Source organism: Ruditapes philippinarum, unplaced genomic scaffold (assembly GCF_026571515.1).
Source record: "Ruditapes philippinarum isolate M1 unplaced genomic scaffold, ASM2657151v2 ctg35_1_1_1_1, whole genome shotgun sequence".
Taxonomy (NCBI): Eukaryota; Metazoa; Mollusca; class Bivalvia; order Venerida; family Veneridae; genus Ruditapes; species Ruditapes philippinarum.
This window is the reverse complement of record NW_026861019.1, coordinates 438,348-462,850: the sequence shown is the minus strand read 5'-3', so window position 1 is coordinate 462,850 and position 24,503 is coordinate 438,348. Positions and strand designations below refer to the sequence as shown.

Genomic DNA, 24,503 nt, shown 5'->3' with positions numbered 1-24,503 from the left:
TAAGGGTTAGATCTTAGATATTTAGTGTTGAAAACTGAGTACCGCTCAAGCCGGTTCTAGGGGCCGTGAAGAATTTTGTACCTTTCCTTATTCCTCATGTACAGACTCAATCAAACCGAGTCCGCAATGTTCATGTAATTTTGTTGTGATTATTGCTTCCGAGGGATCACACTTTGTCCAGATTTTTTTCTTATATACATATAATAAAAACCATATTGGCTAGAGCTTAGATATTTAGCATGAAACATTGTTTAATTAACCCATACAAATATTTGTTCTAATTTTAGTCGAATGGATTGAAACTGGCTTCACCTCGGGGTCATTGGTTTTGGTTTTCCCTACACACATATTATTTTCTTTAAACTTTGATATGTAGAATGAATGGTAAGAGGTTAGATATTTGGCGTGAAACATGGTCTAGTGGACAGATACAAAGTTTGATTAAATTATAGCCTTGGGGTCAAAATGTGTCTTGCTCTGGGGAGTGGTCGGGATCCTGCCATGGGTTTTCCTTACATGCACTAAGTAAAAAGCTTGTTATTTGCCATACAGCTATCAAATTTGAACCATTAGCATGGTTTCGAATATAGAATTGAACTCTGATATTAGTTGATATATATCGTGACCTATTCCAACAGAAGATCAAAAACACCGTATTAAAAACTAATAATTCTAATATATGTTTTTTATTTGTTTTTTGTTTGTTTGTTTTTGCACTAGCTTTCATCTGGTAGAATCTAAAAGTATCTGGGCTGCGTTTCATAGACAGTCATAAGTGTATATTAAGTCTTATGACAAACTTTAGCACTAACTTAAGACCGTTTCAAGAAACATTATCATCTGAAGTTAAAGTCTCAAGACTTTAATATAACTCATTCTCCTGAGAAAAGTTACAAAATACAATGACACATGTTTCAATCCGCAATGTAGGAATGTTCATTTGTATTACTACAAAATCATAAAAAATCGTGGGACACTAATATTCGTATTTTTCGTGGATAGGTCTATCCACGAATTAAAGATCCAACGAAATTTCAGTTTGTCCACTGCAAGATTTTTTTGCATTACATTGTTTGATTAGACCTTATTGCAAAAATAGACAATTAACAAATTTAAGAACCCTCGGAAATGTTCTTTGTGACAAATCTACGAAATTTCATGACCAGTAAATTAAGTGAATTTACAGTACTATTTAGAATTTGAAGAGTCTTAACACAAGTCATAAGTTTTCATTTCTTTGAAGCAAAAATAGTTTGGTTTAAAGACATATTTCAGACTTTGGACTTCACTTGCAACGGAACCCTTGTGTCATTTCTCCCCTAACCATTCCATTATTGCCACACAGCTCGTTCTAGATTCTTGAAATATTCGTCTCCTTAATCGCAGATTACCCACGTGCAACCTTCTAAGCATCGTCTGAGTAAATTGACCTAAGAAGCATTATGAAGGTGACGTAGACGAGTTGCTGTTTCATCCTCGACGGAACTTAATTATCAAGTATTGGTCTTGAGATGCTGTCGCCACCCTTTGCCTGCCTCCAGGCGGATGTACCATACTCAAACTCTGGTGATAATGATGTGGTGTACACCAAGCGCCACATCAACTTCACGGTGTGTGCCACCCTGCCCAACCATTGCACAGCCCTCCACATATCTGCTTTACTTAAATGTCGTCTTATTATAGCGTCATGTAATATCGGTGTAAATGGACAATCATGTTGGTCTGCTGCACTAAAAACAGAAAAACGGTAGGTGCATGCTTTCCGTGACCACGTGACGAGACCCACTCGACAAAATATCTTGCATTTAGAAGGAATTAAGTGTCTATACGAAATATGAAACGTCTACATATAACGTTTGGTGTTACCCACTTATTCATAAAAAGGCCAATACAATATATGTGAACAAACAACAAAGAACATCCAAGTATGTCATACATTTAGTTTGGCGATGACCAACTAATAAATTTCATGCAACCAGCCCACTGTTAGATGATGTGACATGGATTATATCACTGTTGTATATTAACAGTTTAACCAGCCTAAACATCAGACAACAACAGTTATAACTTTATTTCTTTTTTTATTTACAAGCCAACAGTTTTCATGGAACGAGTACATGGGTGAAACATGATTTTAAAGTGAGCAATAAAGCGGATAATTGGCTAGACGAAATTGCATTGTTCATTTATATAAAACAGGAGATCATTTATAACAGAAACTTACAATGATGCTATTATATGTTCTTTTACAAAAATATATGGTAACAAGAAATAGTGTCAGTGTTGTTTGTAATATATCAATATGCAATTATAATTAACAAGAAAGCTGTATTACAAAATGTACATTATAAATATCTCAGATAAACTGTTCAATATCAAAAAGAAAAAACAACAACAAGAAAACTTTATTTCACCATAAATACCAAGTGCCTAAGTGTGTTAAATGACTTGTTATACAGACATGATAAATAAACGATCTAGAAAATGAACAATACAAAATACATTTCCAATTACAAACCACTTTTCCTTATATCTGAGAATATGCGACAAAGTTTTGGAAAACCAGATAAATAATTTTGTATTTAATTTTGATACACCAGCTCATTCATGTATAAATGGATTAGCCAGTTCAGTAAGAAACAATGTGTCCTTTATTAATAATGTTTTTACACTGTCATGTGTCACATTTAATACTATAATCATTGTTTATTTTAATCTAATTCTGTTCAGTAAAGATAAGCTGCTTATTATTTTTTTATTTTTTTGCTCAAAGATTTATAAAACAAAACTACTCGACCTGATCATAACCATCAAATAACTGTCAACATGTGATATTTACCGGTATAGCATAACAATACTTAACAGAAAATGAAATACTTTACACTTCTTTTAAAACAAGATATGTTTGTAAAACATGTATGCCCCCTATCGGCAGCCAATTAGTCATGTGATCAGGTTATTATGCATGACTTCTGACCCAGTGAACAAACAATTAATAAGGGTTATCTAGTATCTACTGGTCATGACTAGTCACAAGGTAATAATTATTGTGACCCCATAGGTTGTGTGCAGCAATTTAAGTTATTACAAATCTTACCAAATAATATATGCATAAATTTTATGAATAATGAAGGCCTTATTAATGACAGCCAAGTTGTTATATTACATAAGACCTTCAAATGTGTATACCAAAAGCATTTTTAGTTTAATATAAAAATATCAACCAAGGCAACTTGAGTTGTTGAGTTATTGGTCAGAAACCGTCATTAAGTACAGGTCAATATGACATAAACCCCTTGACCCCAAAATCAATAGGGGTCATCTACTGGTCATGACCAATCACCATACCAAGTTTGAAGTTCCTAGGCCTAAGGGTTCTTAAGTTATTGATTGGAAACCGTTTTACCTACAAGGTCAATGTGACCTTGACCTTTGACCCCTTAACCCCAAAATCAATAGGGGTCATTTGCTGGTCATGACCAATCACCATACCAAGTTTGAAGTTCCTAGGCCTAAGCGTTCTTTAGTTATTGATCAGAAACCGTTTTTACCCAAGAGGTCAATGTGACCTTGACCTTTGACCCCTTGACCCCAAAATCAATAGGGTTCATCTACTGATCATGACCAATCACCATATCAAGTTTGAACTCCCTAGGCCTAAGGGTTCTTTAATTATTGATTGGAAACCGTTTTTACCTACAAGGTCAATGTGACCTTGACCTTTGACCCCTTAACCCCAAAATCAATAGGGGTCATCTGCTGGTCATAAACAATCACCATACCAAGTTTGAAGTTCCTAGGCCTAAGGGTTCTTTAGTTATTGATCGGAACCATTTGGTCTACGGACCGACGGACCAATGGACCGACGGACCGACAAGTGCAAAGCAATATACCCCTTCTTCTTCGAAGTGGGGGCATAATTAAACCACAACAAAACATCATTCTTATATTTCATAAAACAGCATCTGCCAGTTAACCATGTAACAGTCTATAAAGTAATATATATCATACATCAATACTTATACTAGGATGTAAACCATACTAGTAGTAAAATATACTATACATATCTCATAAATGGTACAATCATGCTATTTTCATATTCAGATAAATCATATTTAAATCAAAGAATTCAAACAGAAAGTATTTGATCTATTTTACTTGGAAAAAGAGGGTCTATTTCACAAAGAAAAAGAGTTTAAAAAATCCTTACAAAATATTTAACAACTATAGATTAGTACTGACTCTGTCAGACTGCTTTAATGGAAACGTATAAACATTATTCATTCAATATACTGTAACCCAACGAATATTCGCGACCAATTAATATTCGCTTTATTCGCGGATGGCCATGAAGCGCGAATATTTGTTTGCGCGAATAAGTCCGCACGATTTCGCGAATAAATTGGAGAGAAATTCTTATTTTAGACGTGGCTATGCAAAGCTACTTGACCGAATATATTCGAATTTTACGGGCACCTGTTAGGAAGTAATGAATTGTTATGAATATTGCCATAAAGCAATAAAAACACAAACTAAGTAAACTACTACTATTTTATAAATATCAAAAGAACTCTATGTCAATATAACAATCAAAATAAACATCCTCATTTTAATACAGTTTATGAAATACTAGTAGGCCTATTGTCAATCACGTTCCGTATAGGGTACTATACGGAGCATGTGTCAGTTTTAAGTTTCTTCATATTTACACTTCTATACTAAGTATATGCATACAAAGTACTCGCACTTATTTGAAAATAATTGTTTGACAAAAGTGGGAAACTATCGAGCATCACAAAAGGCTATTGTTTTTTGGATCCTATAAAATAATTGTTTGAGTGAATTGTTAAGATAAAGGTGGTATAAACCTATCGAGTATCACAAAAGGGTATTGGATGTACATAATTACAAACAGTGAAATACAAGATGGTTTCATACTTGTATCGATTTTTACCCGTCAATCTTAACAGCCTGTATAGCTCAATTGGTTAGATTGCGGACTCATATAACATAATTTTCTCGGTTCGATCCCTGATTGGAGAAGGTATTTTTTTTATGAAACGCTTAAATTGAATTTCTTAAAGACTTTTCTAGATAAAATGAAGACGAACGATGCGTAGATGTACATATATAGAGAAAATGTTTTGATGAATTGTGATCACAATTCACTTACCAATAAAATATAAGGCTAGCGTATTGTTAATCCCATTTAAGACACCAATAATGACCTCAATTATTGAAGATTAATAGTCGGCTAATGGATTTACTGCCCCATCGGACTTTCCAATCTGCGAATTTTTTTTTTCGGAAATCAAGAAAACGCGGAAATTAATATTCGCGAATATGTCCGACCTCGGCAAAACGCGAAAATTTGTATTCGCGAATATAAATTGGGTTACAGTATGTCTACAGGTAAGATTTATAACAAATATTTCACTGATTAAAGACAGTTGAAAACAGTTTTATACTGTTTAACATGCTAGACTTTATATTGTTCATCTGCTTGTAAGATTAAAACATAACAAATGTGAAAAATTATATCAAATATTGCATTCCACATAAAAAATTTAACCTTTTTGAGACAGAAATTGAGCTAATGGCTGGTAAAGGATTGTGCATTGTTACATCATAAGCACTTGGCAACACGTAAAATATAATCTTAGCAAAACACTAGCTAATGTACCAAGCTACTACATGAACTCTGTTCCAAAATATACCCTGTGTTTGATACAAACCTTCACAAAACAAGGGTATCAACTAAAGTTGTACCTTTAGGAAAAGTTATACCAACATTGCCTGTGGTATTGAAATTTAAAATCTCATCTAGGACTAAATGCAGATATTATTATACATATAACAAATCACAAACACCAAAGTTTAATACCTTCTACCATCAATAGTAATATAGATGTACAATAACAGGTGTAATTCACAGTCCAAGAAATCTTTTACATTTCTTCCCAGGTAATTTATTGCTTTTAATATTAAACTTCCTGAGTATAATCTATTTCAAACCAAATGTAACACATCAATTCCTTATACGTTTGCATGTTAACAACCTATAAAAGCCATTAATTATTCTTTTCTCAACAGATTTGTCAGATAAATGGGAGAAAATTATATCTATTAATCGTTCATAATGTTCAATATATAACAGGAAAATCTTTAACTCTCGAATCAATCTCATGATATATCTCTCATTATCTATAGATGCCAATTTATGAAAACTATGATGTCAAACAAAACATATTAACACAGCACCTAACAAAAGTAAACACATATATGCAAGCCAATCAAAATTAAATAAATGCACATCAAATGGATAACATTTAAATCAATGGAAATATAAACACAGAAAAAAAGTAATTACAAATCTAAAATAGTGCAGCCATTAACTTTCATTTAGAAATCAATTTCATAACATCTGCTAAATCATAGAAGAAAAACGTAACACCATGCAATATCCTTGCAGCATAATTAACTTGTAACTATTACAACATGAAGGATCCATATGCTAGATCACACATTACCATCACTTGCATAAATACAAAGCTAAAAGATTATCTAAATGTACAAATCTGCTAGATTTAGCCAGTAAAAATACTTGTCAAAGTACTATTCACCCAATTAATCTAATGCAGTAATAATGAAGTAATTAAGAATTTGGCAAATCATAACAAACAAGTACAAAGCATGCAAGTCAAAATAAGAGAATTGAAAAGGTTACAGAGAGAAAAATAAGTATATACAATGTACATGTGTTATAAGGGCATAGAGCTACATGTATTCTAGGTTAACAATTGAAAATCTAAACAATCCTAACAGTCAGTCTCAGAATTAAACATTTCTAACTTTTACTTAACTATAAAAAAGCAAGCTTTCAGAAATTTGAAAATTTTGAATTCACGAATAATCTTGAAAAACATATCATTAGTTTCCAATTGTATTTGTACAACCAATTTAATGCATTTTTTAAGACCATCAAAATGCAGAACACTAAAACAATAATATTGAACACTTCATGTCATATCAATCTATACGATGTAATATACATGTAGATACCACAACAACTGTTGCATTTAGTATAGCATTTAATAAGGAATGATCCCATAAAATCTGCTGTTTAATTGTTTAATGACTTTGTTGTTTCTTTTTATTTATGGCTAAAGAATATTATAAAAGTAAATAATGTCTAGAGTTTGACAAATACAAATGAGGTTTTAGAGTGCTATAATTCAAATCATGTCACTGAAAATTCTGAATGTTATATTTGTTTTAATATCAACTTTTACACATCATTAAGCTTTTTTTTAACTTATAATCTAGTGTTCCAATGTGAAACCCAGATGACATTATCTTAAGATATTTTTATTGTGCCTATCTTCATGGCATATAGATTATAAATTGACTAGAATGTAAATGGTCATAACGAATACCTTCTATTCATTACAAATCATATGGTTGTTCCCCACAATAAATGAAGCTTTCAAATGATAAATTCAATATTATTCACACAAAAAGTTACAAAATTAACCATTCTCTTTAAGAATAAAACCAATCATTTCCACACATCTCCATTCAAGTCAATGAAATAAAACAAACATTCACCAAATATTTCAAATACAAAATCAAAATGAGAACAATATTCAAAACAGATCAAATAAGAATTTAATAATTTTCAGAGATATAGCAAATTATAATTTCTAATTATGATAATGAACAGAAAATACACTAACAAAAAATAGATACAAACATAAAAATATAGCTATATACTAGACCTCTAGATGACCATATATACCACTTACTAAAGTTCTAGCCTTTTAGATTAAGAATTGAAGATTTTTAAAATTTGTGTTTTTAAAACCTTTATTTTGACCTGACTTATGCAACAAACCCAAACAAAGTTTTCATTCCTGTGAAGGTCCAAATCCAGTCATCCATTTTAGAGATGTTGTTTAAAAAAATCAATGAGAACACACTAAGCACATCAATGGACGATCAACAGAGTGGATCTCAAAAGCTCACCATGAACACATTGTGGTCAGGTGACCTATAAATCCAAAACAAAGGAACACAATACAGTAACACCAATTCATACAAACTAAATAACAGGGTCTAGATAAACCTAAATGCAATACAAAAGTTTGTTCTTTTGCTTTAGCAATAGACTATTTGTACACATGATAAAAAATAAACTAACTGAAAACTACCTTATATTTCTACATTATCTCTACAATATTGCTATATACTAGTATTCAGATCCTTAAACATTAACAAACAAGGAATGATTGTATTAAATCTAATTATAGAATATCACAGCAAATATTAGTGTAACTGGAAATAAAGGAAAAATTTGATACATCTACAGTTTTAATAATAATGCCACAAAAAAAATAAAAAAAATAATTTTATATCTTGTGTTACAGTAAATCTGTGAATCAAAACACTGCTTTGTGGTGTTACTTGTGTTTTTTTTAGGTGTTACTTGTTAACATGATGTTTAATGTTGCTCATTATCACTTTAAATGAAGGGAATTTTGTAAAAGTCTGAAAAGCCAACAAGAAAATCAAGTGCAAGATAGAATACTATTGTCACTAGTAACCTTCAGTCAAGTTTTGACAAAAAATTAATATGAAGGACTCTGTTTTTTAACTAACACACAATCTATTCACATATGGACTTCACTATCAGGTATCACCAGCATGACCTATCCACAGTGACAAGTGTAAAACGTTTCCTTCATTAGGTAAAAAAAATAATTCTATTAAAATCGTATTCAAACATAAACAATGAGACAAAAACAATGAACATGGAACATTGTGTGTTACATATGTGATAAAATCAGGAAAGATGAATGCACACATAAAATATCTTATACCATCTAATTCATATTGTTACATATTGTTTATTGTGAGTCTATTATCTTAAGCAATAGTGTTAATATTTTACAATTGATACTATTAGCCTAACTACATGCTATATGAAGACTATCAAGATCTTTCATATCATACATGTAGTAAAAGATGTTTGACCTTCTGCCCAAGGAATCAATCTAAACTAGATCAGACATTCTTACCACATGTATTGAAGTTAAAAAAACTCATTTATATATAAAACTAGACATATAAGCTTATCAAATAAAATACAGGAAAGTTTTTCAAAAATGCTTTGATTACACCAATAAAGGGTTAAATCATATTTTAGATAACACTGTCACTTGCCTGTTAGAAAGATTTCAATTAATTTTATAATAAAACATCACAGATAATCATGTACTATAATACACATCAATACTGTTAAAACAATTATGGATCCTACAATAAAATCTATATAAAATTTCTATCAAAATTCCTGAGCAAATATTTCAATTATCACTTCTTGAATCATTTCTTGCCATCCAAGCACCTCTTCATAAATTTCCTGCAAAGAAATACATAATTATGTGAATAATAAATAAATGATGCTTAACTATAAAAAATTATAGGTAAACACAACTTAAAAATATCCCTTTTTTTGAAGAACTTGCTTGTTTTTCAAAACTCGAAGAATGTCATGCCACATAAAACATTTTTCGTCTCATTTTGGATGCAATTTTAAAATTAAGATAATAAGTTTATGTAACTTTTATATTGATATCTGTTACACTAACAGATGCATCTAGGTGTTAATATTATCTATTCAACACATTCAATAAATTTTGTAATAATGCTATACAAATATGACAATGTTTTTATCACATCCACAAAATACAAACAGTTTACAGTAATAAAGTGTAATTTTTTCATTGACACATCATTTTACTATACTTTTCAATGTTTCAAGTATAAAATACACATATCAAGATCAAGATTTTATTATTCACTCAATACACAATACATGTAAATATGAGGTAAATAACAAATTACAAATGTTAACGAGGTTAATAGTATGTAACTCACACATCTTACAATATTCTTTTAACATAGACAGGAGAAAGTTTTACATTCATACAAAATAAAATGAATTATTTCAAAAATATTTATCAAAGTTTAATATAATAATTCAGTTCAATATTTTTCTAAGATTATTTTTATAAACATGCAAAGTTTTTTATATATCACATAATTTGAGGGGTCAGTGTTCATTAATTTATCAAACTTTATTATATTTGGATTTCTATAATAGATTTCAGAGATATATTTTTTTCTATCCGTGTTAAGATTTGGGCATTCTAATAGAAAATGAAATTCGTCGCCTATGTTATGATTGCAGAGAGTGCATTTTCTCTGTTCTAAAGGGATTCTATGCCAGTTTCCAGTTTCGACCGGTAGTTTATGATTTTCTGGTTCTGAATTTGATCAATATATTTTAAATATTTGGAAGGTGTTTCACTAAGATATTTCTCAATTTCAAATTTTCTTTTAAAAATACAATAATTTTTGCAATTAGATGTGTTTTCTAGACCTGAGTACCACTGATTTATGAATATATCTGAATAATTTTTGTTTAACTGATTTAACCAGCCAATTTACGTTAGGAAATTCATGACTCATCCAAATATTAGCCATTCCACATTCTATAAAAATATCTTTTATGCAAGTTATCCATTTGAAATTGAAATTTGAGTGACTATTTTTAAAATTACTCAATGCAACTGCATATATTTCTGTTGTAAGCTTTTTGTAATTTGTTACAATTAGTTTTGCCCAAAATGAAATCATCCTTGCTTTAATTTCTAACTAAATTGATAACGGTTTGGTACCAGTTTCACCATAAACAATTATATCTGAGGTATTTTTTTTAAGACATAAAATATGTTTTAAAAACTTAAGTTGCACTCTTTCAACAATGTCTAAATTTCCAAATCCCCAGATTTCACAACCATATAAAAGTATAGGTTTAACCATTTTATTAAAAAGATCAATTTGAATATTTATAGGTAAGCAGAGATGTTTGCATTTTTTAATTAAAGAATACATAGCTTTTGTAGCTTGTTTGGCAATTTCTTGCTTTGTTTTGAAAAAAGAAACCAGATCTGTTAAATAAGACACCTAAATATTTGTATTCATTTACAATTTCTAAAGTTTCGTTTTTGAATGTAAAAGTGTATTCGCGTTGTCTACCTCTTGAAAATACAAGTACTTTTGTTTTAGAAGAATTTAATTTAAGTCTCCAAGCATCACAGTAATCAGCATAGATATTTAAAAGGTTTTGCAAGTCTTCTGCAGATTCTGCCATTAAAAACGGTGTCGTCTGCATAAAGAAGTTATGAAAAGTTTTACAAAATTTATAGCTTCTGTTTCGAAACTCATGTTTGTTGCATTTTACACCTGATGCTATATTACTACTGTTAATAAAATCACTTAGATCATTTAAGTATAGAGAAAAAAGCAGGGGAGATAAATTTTCACCCTGTCGGACGCCGACATTACAAGGGAAGTAATCAGTTTTTTACTCCATTTACAAAAAATGCATGACTTAGCTTTTTCATACATGTTTTTTATAACATTTAAGAAAGATCCATTTATATTGTTAAGAATAAGTTTTCCCCAAAGACCCTCTCTCCAAATAGTATCGAATGCTGCCTTTAAGTCGACAAAAGCACAAAATAAAGATTTTTTACTGGTTCTTAGAATTTCTATTAGCGAATTTAAACAAATAAGTTATCTGCTGTTGAATAACCTTTACGGAAACCGGCTTGGCATTTATCAATTAAGTCGTTGTCAGTACAATATTGTTCTAGTCTGTTATTTAAGATTAACGTAAACAATTTACCAAGGCAGCTTAAAAGGGTTATTGGTCGATAATTTGATGGATCAGAAGGGTTACCTTTATTTTTAAATATTGGGTTTACTAAAACCTGAAGTCCATGCGATAGGTATTTTGCCTGTTTTGAATACTATATTGAATAATTTAAGAAATACTTCTTTAGTTTTGGGAAACGAATATTTTTAAATGTTCATTCAATACATTGTCAATACCACTGGCTTTATTATTTTTCAAATGTTTGATAGCTTTTTCAATTTCTTGTATTGTTATGGGTTTGTTTAAGAATTCATTTGTTTCCATATTTATTAAATTATCATTTTCAACATAGTCAGTTTCCTCACAGTAGTTTATATCTTTAAAATAGTCGTAAAGTTGATTTATGTCTGCACCTATTTTATTTTTTTTCTTTCCATTTAATAATTTCCAAAATTTTCGAGGCGATTGTGATTTGAGTTTCTTAAGTTTCTCTACATTAGAGAATACAAATTTTTTATGACTTTCATGCAGCACATTTTTATATTGTTTACTTTGATTTTTTAGATTTATTCTATTTTCGTCGCTTTTCCGTAATTTATAGAGATGTTTGGCAGAATGAAATTTTTTTCTAGCTCTATATAGCAATTATTTATCAAACCATTGTTTTTGTTTATTTTTTTCATTATTATAATGATTATGATTATTATCATTATTTTTAGTGTTTATGTATTTCAACACCGAACGTTTCTTCAGAAGATTGTACAAGCAATTCGGAAATTTCCTCAGTTACTTTTCATTTAACTCATTGCCTATATTATCAAGCGTTTCTATATTCAAAAAGCTTTGAGTAGATATCACAAAGCCTATCTTCCTTGATATTAGAACAATAAACATGTGCTTTATCTTGATCAAATATCGTGAATTTATTTAACTTTGGTGTTGATTCATTTAAAGGCTTGTTGCAAAAATCTAATAAAAGTGAGATCGGGCAATGGACATCAGAATACATAGGGCAAAAATCGTGCACAGTCAAACTATCGACAAACTTAAACATATCAGATGTACAAATAAAATAGTCAACGCTACTAACATTTTTACAGGTACAATTGCCATATCTAAACATAAGACGAACACTCAGCGCATTTTGCACAATATTTCAATAACACATACAATATTACATCAACAATCATCATGTCAAAATATATCCACAGCCAGGCCATAACATTTTCATATAGTTAGAGAATCAGCACAGGTATATGATAAAATAAATTATTTCACATAAGAAGGTTGCTGTTTATATGAACAAACCATAAGACATATTTGGAGATTTGACTTGATTCAGATAAGAATTCTGTGTATACCTGATGATATCTGGTAATTCTGGAGCCATAAAGATCAGTTTATGACCATAACGATGACTGGCATTAAAGGAAACAAACTCTGCTGCTCCATACGTCTGTGGTCTGGTCTTCACAGCTGCCTCGTATAACTGTAATATAATAACATGTTTATGTTACATATCATGAACCTTTCAGGACATCCGTCTCATTCCTAGCCTGAAACAATGCACAAAGGAGCTCCTGAGGTCATTCTCAACAAACAAAGTTGGAGATTAGCCATTTGACCACTTAAATGCCAACAGTCACTAAAAATAAAAATACATATAATGCAACAAAATATATAACAAATAACAGTTTGTACATAAATATAAAACAGATATGAATTAAAAAGCAAATAACTTTGTAGCAATACATAATATAGACATATCATTTTACTACACTTTTAAATCTTTGAAGTATAAATAAAACATATAGAAACCTTCACTCCAAGATGATATGGCACAATCACGTCATCCTCTGCATGGAGAATCAACAATGGAGGTGAAACATCAGCAATACTGAAATATCAAACAGTTTTAATGTCAAATATCTGCCAGAAATATTTTTCTTGGAATTATGATTGATTACTTATTTTTTACACACTACATGTAATGACTGTTAATAGAATAACTAGTTATCAAGGGTAATTTGAATCAAGTATTTATATTTCTATTGAAACTAGAGTAGAAATAAATGTTAGCATGAAACTGTGTTACTTTCAGTGATATGTAAACATATACCATAGATATAGTCTCCAAGTTTTGTTTGATTCACACAGAAATAGTGTATAACTAACTTACCTAACATCACTCTGGAAATGTATGTCATTATGTGTTATAGTCTCCAGAAATAGCCAGTTAAACCAAGGTATAAATCTAAAAGGCTAAAAAATGACAAAAGAATAAAATTTAACATGCAATTTTAGACAAATACAAATCACTTAATCAACTTTTATTTGCTTATAACAAAATCAACAAAATCCATGATTAGTGAAGATGTAAACATCTTCGTTTGCTTTAGATTTTAAAATTTCATTTTGTCAAAATAATTTTTCCCTAAATAATGATGGCAGTGAGTGACCACTAAAAAACAGAGTCCAATTAAAATTGTCAAGCAAAATAACACAACCCCATCAGTAAAGTAACTTTTATAAATTCCCAGCAAATAAATCTTTACAAAAAAATGATATATTTTGCAACATATTTTTATTTTGGTAATTATTATTCCTTACAGCCACTAAAAAACAAGAGTCCAATTAAAATTGTCAAGCAAAATAACACAACCCCATCAGTAAAGTAACTTTTATAAATTCCCAGCAAATAAATCTTTACAAAAAAATGATATATTTTGCAACATATTTTTATTTTGGTAATTATTATTCCTTACAGCCACTAACAATATCTATTCTACAGACTCACCGTAATCAAAAAACATTATGTACATCTATAGTTATTCTTTGAATGATAAAACTGATAATCAAGGGAGGTAATGCAGTACATATTTGCTGTCTGACTAGATTCTATACTGGTATGTAATTCTTAGCAGTTTGATATTGAGTTCCCTTAAAGTAATGACAGACATTTCTCAAAATCAACAAGGTAAATGTTAGATATCTTATATCTTACGCTAGCCATGGGATGGTATGTGGCAGCATCTAGTATATTGTTGAACCCAGATTCCAGAAACACACCATCCGGTGCTTCATCTATAAAAATAATAATATATATCAACTTCATAAAAACTTACAGGCTATTTGGAGCAGTAATGTGTACAGATATTTATCCTGTCACTTGTATCAATTTCGGCCCGATAACAAGGTGCCGTATATTTTTACTGATCTACGGCACTTGATCACGTGGTATGCATGTTTGCCGGACTACTTTTCAAGAAAAAATATAATTATTATTATAATGTTGGACTTTATGTTTGGTGGTTAAATTTGTTTTCGCCTCAGAGTTTCCAATAGAAACGTTCTTTACAGGCTGTTTAAAAGTGAAATAAATGTAAAACTCAACTCGTTTGCGACATTAAACTAGCGTACTTGATTTGATTGTTTTGCACATGCTGTTTGGCGCTACATTGTGACGTCACGTAAACAATACTTTAAACGTCTGTACAGCGTTAACGACTGAATAAAAGATATTGGTGTTCGAATTCATTTTCTTAGTTAGACCATTTTCTTTCATTCTAGATAGTTTTCACAACAAAATTCGACAAAAAATTGTTTATATTTATCACATTTTTCAAACAAAATGGCGCCCTCAATGTGAAAATTCACAGGTGCATTGTTGTAGAATAATGCACGCATTGGGCCTTCTTTGTTTATATAGAAACATTTCCGATAGTGTGATTAAAAGGTAGTTTGCCTAATAAAATTCTTTTAAAAAAAACGGTGACAGGATAAATAGAATAATAGATTGGTGCCGTGGATGGAGAAAGTTTATCTGGCTCTGCTCCGGAATTTATTAGGTTCGCCTTCGGCTCACCCAATAAATTCCTCCGCCTCGCCAGATAAACTTTCTCCATCCACGGCACCAACCTATTATTCTCTATATACTAGCATAGTTGTGATGTTAGTGTATGACAGATAAAACTTGTCTTCAGTTCATAATTAGTCTTCAACTTACAATAATATAAACTAGACCTATCACTGAAGGTGATTAATACCCCCACCAACAACTTTGACTTTTTGAAAAAAAAGTAGTCTGAAGAAAAATTTGAACACAAACTATCAACTGTGTACAAAGAAATATTTCAATTAATTGTAATCGCAACTGGGGTCTCGAAATAAGCTTGCTATACACCAAGTTTGATTACAATATCTCATTCTTAACTCTAGTTATTGTCAGGAAACCATTTTTTCTATTTTTAGTAACACTGTAACAGTGACCTTGACCCTATGGGGTCCAAATGCAATACCAACCCAGGTCTTCATATAAGCTTCCTATACACCAAATAAGATTACAATATCTCATTCCTAACTCTAGTTATTGTCCGAAAACCATTTTTCGTAACTGTGACCTTGACCCCAGGGGGCCCAAATACAATACCAACCAAAGTCTTCATATAGGCTTGCTATACGCCAAGTTTGATAACAATATCTCATTTCTAACTCTTGTTATTGTCCGGAAACCATTTTTCTATTTTTAGTAACACTGTAACCGTGACCTTGACCCTAGGGGGTCCAAATGCAATACCAACCCAGGTCTTCATATAAGCTTCCTTTACACCAAATTAGATTACAATATCTCATTCCTAACTCTAGTTATTGTCCGGAAACCATTTTTCTATTTTTCCTAACGGTGACCTTGACCTTGACCCCAGGGGGTCCAAATGCAATACCAACACAGGTCTTCATATAAGCTTGCTATACACCAAGTTTGATTACAGTATGTCATTCCTAAGTCAAGTTATTGTCTGGAAACCATTTTTCTATTTTTAGTAACTGTGACCTTGACCTTGACCCCAGAGGGCCCAAATGCAATACCAACCCAGGTCTTCATATAAGCTTGCTATACGCCAAGTTTGATAACAATATCTCATTCCTAACTCTAGTTATTGTCCGGAAACCATTTTTCTATTTTTAGTAACGGTGACCTTGACCTTGACCCCAGGGGGTCCAAATGCAATACCAACCGGAGTTTCCATATAAGGTTGCTATATACCAAGTTTGATTACAATACCTCATTCCAAACTCTAGTTATCGTCCGGAAACCATGATGTGGACCGACCGACGGACCGACCGACCGACCTACCGACCGACAAGCTGACTCCTATATACCCCCCCTAAACTTCGTTTGTGGGGGTATAAATACATGTATACAATATAGTGTTTTACATTGAATATTAAGAAAATCACCTTTGATAAAATTAATCTTTGCCAAATCAAAATATTGAGAACTTTTGCTAGCTCAAATTTAATGAAAATAAAAAGATTTACATTGATTACAAAAAATGTTTTAAAGAAATACATTATTACAAAAAAGTCTTCAAAAGTATAATAAAACATATGAATTTAGAAACAAAAGAGATGTACTCACTATTTCTACAGAGTGTTCGAGCTAACTTTGTTGTTACCCTGAAATCATTTAACATAGCATTGAAATAAGAGTAAACATTCAATATGAACACAGAATTATTCTGATCTAGTTGTGTATAATTGGCAGTTGACTACACTTTTTTTAGCATATCTGTCTTGAAATCCCTTATTTAACAAGAGTTTCGCTGAGGCTGAACGTTCAACAATATAGGCTATAATATGTACAATCTTCCTGCATATAATAAACTGACAGTTCTAGTTTTGTAATTAGATATCCATTATATAAATTGTTCTTCATCTATGTGGATATTGTTTACACAACAGAAACTCAAGAGTTTTTGTCTGGGAAATAAATTCATGTCCTTTTCTTGCAATACATCATTGGTAAGGCATAGAACATCATACTTGTTGAGTTGTCGAACATTAACCTTTAAAATGCTCAATTATAATCAGTAAGCATTCTTTGGTCATTAACTTTTTTCTATATACTAGTACATATGAGCCGCGCCATGACAAAACCAACGTAATCAGGGCCTTTTCACTAGTTTTGGGGAAGGCGCCCTAGCCCTTTTTGTGGGGAAAAAATGCGTGATTTTCACACTTTTGGGGAAAATATCATATTTTCACACATTTCAGAGGAATATCATAATTTATTTGCATATCTTCCTCCAATCACATGTAAAGTTTACTATAGTACTAAGCTTTCTGTCCAACAGGAGTAAAAGACAGTTTTTACAGATCAATTTATTGCCCCTTTATATTAACTCATATTTCCTATTTATAGTATTTTACATTGGTCATGTGAGGGTTCTTGGTTTGATTCAGAGGGTACATTATTATCAGTTTACACTGTATTGCGTTATTGAATTATTAGCTTTCATTGGACAAAACAATTATCTATTTTTAAACAAGAAGTAAGTAAGTAAGTAAGTAAGTAAAGTCTTTATTTAATGAGGCTACACATTTGGTTTCCCAAAGAAAGTTTGTTTACAAGTTTTATTCTTCAGTTAAAGGGGAAATATTTGCCAGAAGGGGAATTTTAGACTGTTTTTTGGGGAAAAAAGGTAGTAATTTGGCTTCGGGAAGTAGCTTGATACAGGCTACAGCAAAGAAGGGTAAAAAGGCCCTGGTAATGGGTTTGCGACCTGCATGGATCCAGACCAGCCTGCGCATCCTCGCAGTCTGAACAGAATCCATGCTGTTCGCTATCAGTTTCTTTGGTTTTGTCGTGACGCGGCTCATATTTATTTCAACTGCAACCACCATGTATACATGTACATGCATATATATTACAGTCATAATGTTAAACATAAAATACACCACATGGGTACATGACTTTATCAATTTAAGTATATAACATGACATATACTTATAATGTTTACACCATACATTATCAACATTTTAAGTATTTTTTTCCTGTGTATTGACTTGAATAAGTGACCTTTTCCTGTCATATTTTCAAATACTTAAAGTTTAAACATTTATCTTTAACACATGTATGAATGAAACATCTTCTTCGTACTAAATACATTGAAATTCTTAGATTTGTAAAAACAAAATATACCCAGTTCCAAGAGAATGTCCCCATATAAAGATTGGAGTATCTCCTTTATGTTGATTGATCCACCTGTATACAAAAAGAGCATCGGACACAACACCATCTTCTGATGGACTCCCTGATGAATCTCCATACCCTGTCAAATTAAATGTTATACATTATTTTAAGTTGACAGTGAAACACATTCTACTATGACAACCCATTGCTTGAACTGAATGACTGTATAAAATAGTTCTATTTTTTAATACTTAGTTGTCATGGGAGTAACAAACTTTTTTACACATTTAGTATGACAGGATTTCATCACACAGATCCTGCACCTGAAGCAGTTGTTTTACTCTAATGCTTCCAAGAAAAGACTACAATTGTTTTATTTTATTCAATATTTTTTTTGGCAGAGCTTGCAATCATTTTTAGCAATAAAACGAGCTTGCAAATTGAAGAAATAGATGAATCATGTTTACCTCTGTAATCAACAGCTATCACATGGTAGTCCATATTAGCTAAAACTTTATACAGCTGTACTCTATGCCATCCTGCCCTGTAGTACATATACGAGGAAAGTTATTATATGAATCTATAGTTATTATGTTATTTTAATTATGCTGATTGGACAACAACTTGGTTATAGTCTGAATATAGAAATTTAAAAAGAACCAAAGGGCCATGGTAGCACTCATTACTAGAAAAATCACAATTCTTCTATACATGCATTGGATAAATTGGATGAGTCATTTTTTACCGTAGCATGATGTACAAAACTTTTTAGTTTCTCAGGAGAAGTATTTTAAAGATTTAATTTTCAAAGTCTACTTTTGGCTTGTGTGACCTACCCATTCATCAGACTGGAATCATTTATATAACTTATACCACATGAAAGTAATATTCTTGAACAGTTTAGTCAGAATCCACCATGTGGTTTAGGAGATGTTGTTTACAGAAATTGTGGAAAATAACCAGTGAGAGATGAAATGGCATGACATAAGCTTGATGTGGGCTAAAAATAAATATTTTACCTTGTGCCAGAATTTCCATGAAGATATAAAATAATTGGCTTTGAACTCTTGAGCAAATCTGTGTAATAATCTGTTGGCACTTTGGAATCTCTCAAACTCTCAGGTAAGGCATGCCTGAATATAATCATGGAAACAATATACATTGTAACTCATAAAAAAATAACTGATTACTATGTGTAGAACAAATGATTATTTTTTTTCTCTTCTGAAAAGCCCATTTCAGATCCCATAATTTGAAGAAAGTAAAAAATCTAATACTAATATTGAGCTATTTAAAGAATCGTGTTCATGGTTTTTTTCTCGTGCCAGCAGTCATATAATATCATGTGAAATAAAAGCAAATATCTTATATAAATATGATTCAAATATCAACATGTAATGATGTGAAAGCAACATAAAAAGTTGTTTATGTTGGATATTCATCTGAATCATGCCTTTAGCAAATTAATGTCACTGAAAAGGTTGACCAGTCACACAGTTACTTTATGAAATAATGTTGCAGTCAGTCAAAGTTTGACTCAAACCAGCAATTTTTATTGCAGGATCATGGTTAACTATATATATTTATTTATCATTTTCTTACCAGAGTCCTAGTCTAATGTTCTGGTCAGTTGTTAAGTAGAAATTTCTTGTGGATTCTAGACCAAAACCTTCTGGAGCTGTAAAGTCTATAAATGGAGGCCATCTTACTGTAAAAGTACAAATAACATGAAACAACCAGTTCACCAGTCAATGCCATAGAAAATTGAAATGAAAATGAAATTTCCAGTAATTTTCAAATAAAATAGCGGTTAAAAGATTTGAGAACTTACAGTTATTGAGAAAGATGACCTTGTTCTGTATCCATGGATTTGTCTTTACTACCACTGGTATGACTACATACAACACAACTGCTACCACAGATAAAGTCTTTGCCAATTTGAAAAATATGTATTTGCTGAAAATATCAAAATGATATTGGTATATTCTAAGGGTTTTTTTTTCATTATAATTATTAATTTTATATACTGCTACTATGTATGGTTATTTTAATTTATATGAAAGATGAGATAATCCACTCAGACACAATGGTTTATTGTAGATGTATATGCATAAAGAGGCATGATAATTTTATGATCAATAAAGAACCTTGTTTTTCTATTTGTACATATGTAATAGTTACCATACAAGAAACATATGTAATATAATGTAGGTACATGTATGCATATTTACAGACACCTTTTGATACAAACAGATCAAAAAGAAATATCTCTTCTGCAGGTTTTAATATTAAGGCAACGAACCTTGCAATAATGATAGAAACTTTATCATAATCAGCCTGTGTAAAGCATGAAGGTCTATGTATCTTGGTCAAGTGTCAAGTTTAGGAATTTTCTAGTAATCCACATGCTACAAGTATCAAATTATACTAAGAGTAAAACAAAATTGTTCTGATGATATATGACCTTTTTGATATAAAAGAAAATAGGGGACAATTTGACCTAAGGACGGGTTGACCACCGGATGAGCTGACTAAAATAGGTGACAAGAAGATCAAAGGAAAAAATTGACTATGGCTCGAAATAGTATTTTTTCTTGGACAATGAAGATGTACATGTGAATTGTGATAAGAAACGTAATTTCAACTTAAAAAACCCTAATAAAAATTTAAGTCAGAAGCTGGCATTGAAAACAAGAGCTGTCGGTAGGACAGCAACGCTCGACTATTCTTAGTGCTTGATAGTAAAAAAAATGCTTGATACAGTTACCTCCTCCTGTTTACAGGTTGGGGTCATGATGGTGAACAAGTGTGCAAAGTTTCAAAGCCATATGTCAATGGACTTTGAAAATATTTGAACTATTACAAAAACTTTAACGTAAATTCTAAGTCGTAAAAGGGGCATAATTCTGTCAAAATGCTTGATAGAGTTACCTCCTCCTGTCTACAGGTTGGGGTCATGATGGTGAACAAGTGTGCAAAGTTTCAAAGCCATATGTCAATGGACTTTGAAAATATTTGAACTATTACAAAAACTTTAACGTAAATTCTAAGTCGAAAAAGGGGCATAAATTCTGTCAAAATGCTTGATAGAGTTACCTCCTCCTGTCTACAGGTTGGGTCATGATGGTGAACAAGTGTGCAAAGTTTCAAAGCCATATGTCAATGGACTTTGAAAATATTTGAACTATTACAAAAACTTTAACGTAAATTCTAAGTCGAAAAAGGGGCATAATTCTGTCAAAATGCTTGATAGAGTTACCTCCTCCTGTCTACAGGTTGGGCTCATGATGGTGAACAAGTGTGCAAAGTTTCAAAGCCATATGTCAATGGACTTTGAAAATATTTGAACTATTACAAAAACTTTAACATAAGTGGTTACGCCGACGCCGACGCTCGGGTGACTGCAATAGCTCTACTTATTCTTATCGAATAGTCGAGCTAAAAATCTGTTTCATCATCATAAAACAGTTTTTATAAAAAAGCTAAAGCGATTTCATCTGATCATTATTTAGTCAATTTCCAGCTCTTGTTAAATTATATGAAAGTTATTTAAATAATTATATGAACTAGTTAAAAAACCATAATTTACATAGATCTGTAACCAAAACTCTTAAAATTATTCATTTAAAGATAATTTTATATTCTATAAATCAATATGTCATATCATGCTTTAGAAATGGCCAAATATCATCTGAAAATATAGCTAAAAAATATGTACATTTTTTGTGGAACTGTAATTATAAACTTCCTAGTTAATGATAGGGCTGCAATGATACACCAAAAGTTTGATTCGATTTTAGACACCCAGATTTAATTTTTTTCCATTCAATTCATGTGTGATTACTACTAAGTGACTTACGTCTTTAGTTGACAATTCTGCTTAATTGCTGTAAAAGTCAGGGGCCCATGACAATTTTTTTAAACTTTTTTTAGTTGTCTCAACTTATTTTATCCCTAACTTATTAGTAGTAGCAGTGTTCATGAAACTAAATAGTGGTTTATTTCAAATTAGAAAAACAATTCTAATCCAACAAACTATCACAATAATGTGACTATTAATCTTATAAATCTGACTTTTCTCCAACTAAAACTAGACTTTTAAAACACATCAACATCAGTAGATCTTTCTTTCCATGGCTGGTAACTGAAGTTGCATCAAGTTAGTTGTATACTTACGACTAAGGACATGACACGCCGGCAAAGCATATCTTACATGTTGCTTTATCCTTTACCCTCCCGAAACCCAAAGCATTCCCACACATTTTATGTAAGTTTTGTTGGAGAATTTTTAGATTTATTTTTTCTACATTGATGTTTGAATCCATTATGATTTACTTTAAGGAATGAAAACATTAAGCGCCTCTGAATGGATGACCTAGTTAAATGAACCAATCTTATTTTGCGTAATAAAGCGGTATACTACATGTAGGTAGAGAGGGACTAAAATTCGCATTGTTTCTGTGTTTGATTTTTGGTTGTGAATCGCATCGAAATTCTGGAATCAGAATCGAATCGGTGCCAAATAAACCAGTTTTCGATGCATATAGGAACGTATCATTGACTTCATTATTGCTTTTTTACATGACCAGTTTATATCTTCAATAACCTCGTCAAAACAGAAGCTACGCAGCTGAAACCTAGAACCAAGTCTGTCATAAAATTGCCTTATAGCACCCGTAGGGCAAATTCAAAAAAATTCTGAAAACAATCTAAGTTCTAACTCGATTACATGGAGGAAATACGTGCAGGCGTAATAAGTATTCATGATGCGGTAGCCATTTTGTTAAGTAAACAACCATTTTGCTTGCTTGAACCAAGTGTGCAACCACCCTTTGCCAATTATTCTTTATCATCAATATCAATTTTCTTTGAAATTCACCCATGCTATTATAAACTAATCTTGGGTTCCTTTAACAGATCTTTTAAACGAACACCAAATAACTTAAACCTGATTGATGAAATCGTTGATGTGCGTTGTAACCTTTGTTCATTTTTAACTGCGGTTTTGCCATGGGCATGGTCCAAATCATGTGATTTCTTCGACAAACCATCGTTATGTTTAGAAACACTTTCCCTTTTACTTGATTCTATGCCTTTACCACTTCTTAAATGCATTTTTAATCCTATAAATCTATGAAACATGAAAATAAAAAGTTTAATTTTATTGTTTGTTTTGACTCGTTTTTTGACAGCACTAAACTCGTTATCAAAAATAACCTTTACACTGATTGGTCTACTTTAACATCTATCTACCAATCAAATATGTCGTAACGTTTAGTAAATTTGCGTAGACCACCAAATGTTTTTGATCACGGATTACTAAATATTTTCCAAAAATTAAGTGTACCTTTCATAAATTATTTTTTCGGTAATAAAAAAAAACTCTAGTCCACAAAAATTCGTTCTAGGGCAACAACATTTTATAAAATATGGTTATAAACAAAAATAAGAGCACACTTATCTTTTAAAATAAACATCATTACTTCGTTTAGAACTATTATCTCTTAGAGCTGGAACATACGATACGTACATCCCAGCTTAGAGTTACAGCTTATAATTTAAAGACATATCCATATAAAGTTGAGATACAAGATACAATTAAGGAGCTTTATTCTAAGTCGATTAACAAATTACAATATAGTTAAGTTAATAAGCTATTTACCGACAATAATAGAGACATAAAACATATTTACAAACATGATTGTAACAAATCTGAAAAGTTAAATACATTTAATGCTTGTAGCTTAGACATGAAAAAATAGTAAGATTTGAAATGAAGATACAATAAAATGACAATTAAAAAAA

The 24,503-nt window shown here is 31.2% G+C and overlaps 1 protein-coding gene across 1 annotated transcript; it reads right to left on the bottom strand.

The window, feature by feature from the left end:
• Positions 1-2,061: 2,061 nt before the first annotated feature.
• Positions 2,062-23,924, bottom strand: LOC132714252 (lysophosphatidylserine lipase ABHD12-like). Its single transcript, XM_060697082.1, has 12 exons — positions 23,647-23,924; positions 20,530-20,654; positions 20,301-20,406; positions 19,718-19,831; positions 19,166-19,242; positions 18,708-18,837; positions 17,145-17,182; positions 14,730-14,809; positions 13,905-13,987; positions 13,544-13,622; positions 13,087-13,214; positions 2,062-9,421 (listed from the first exon to the last, which is right to left on the bottom strand). The coding sequence occupies exons 1-12, from the start codon at positions 23,838-23,840 to the stop codon at positions 9,385-9,387; spliced, it is 1,191 nt and encodes a 396-aa protein (XP_060553065.1). The 5' UTR covers positions 23,841-23,924; the 3' UTR covers positions 2,062-9,384.
• Between the last annotated feature and the right edge of the window lie 579 nt (positions 23,925-24,503).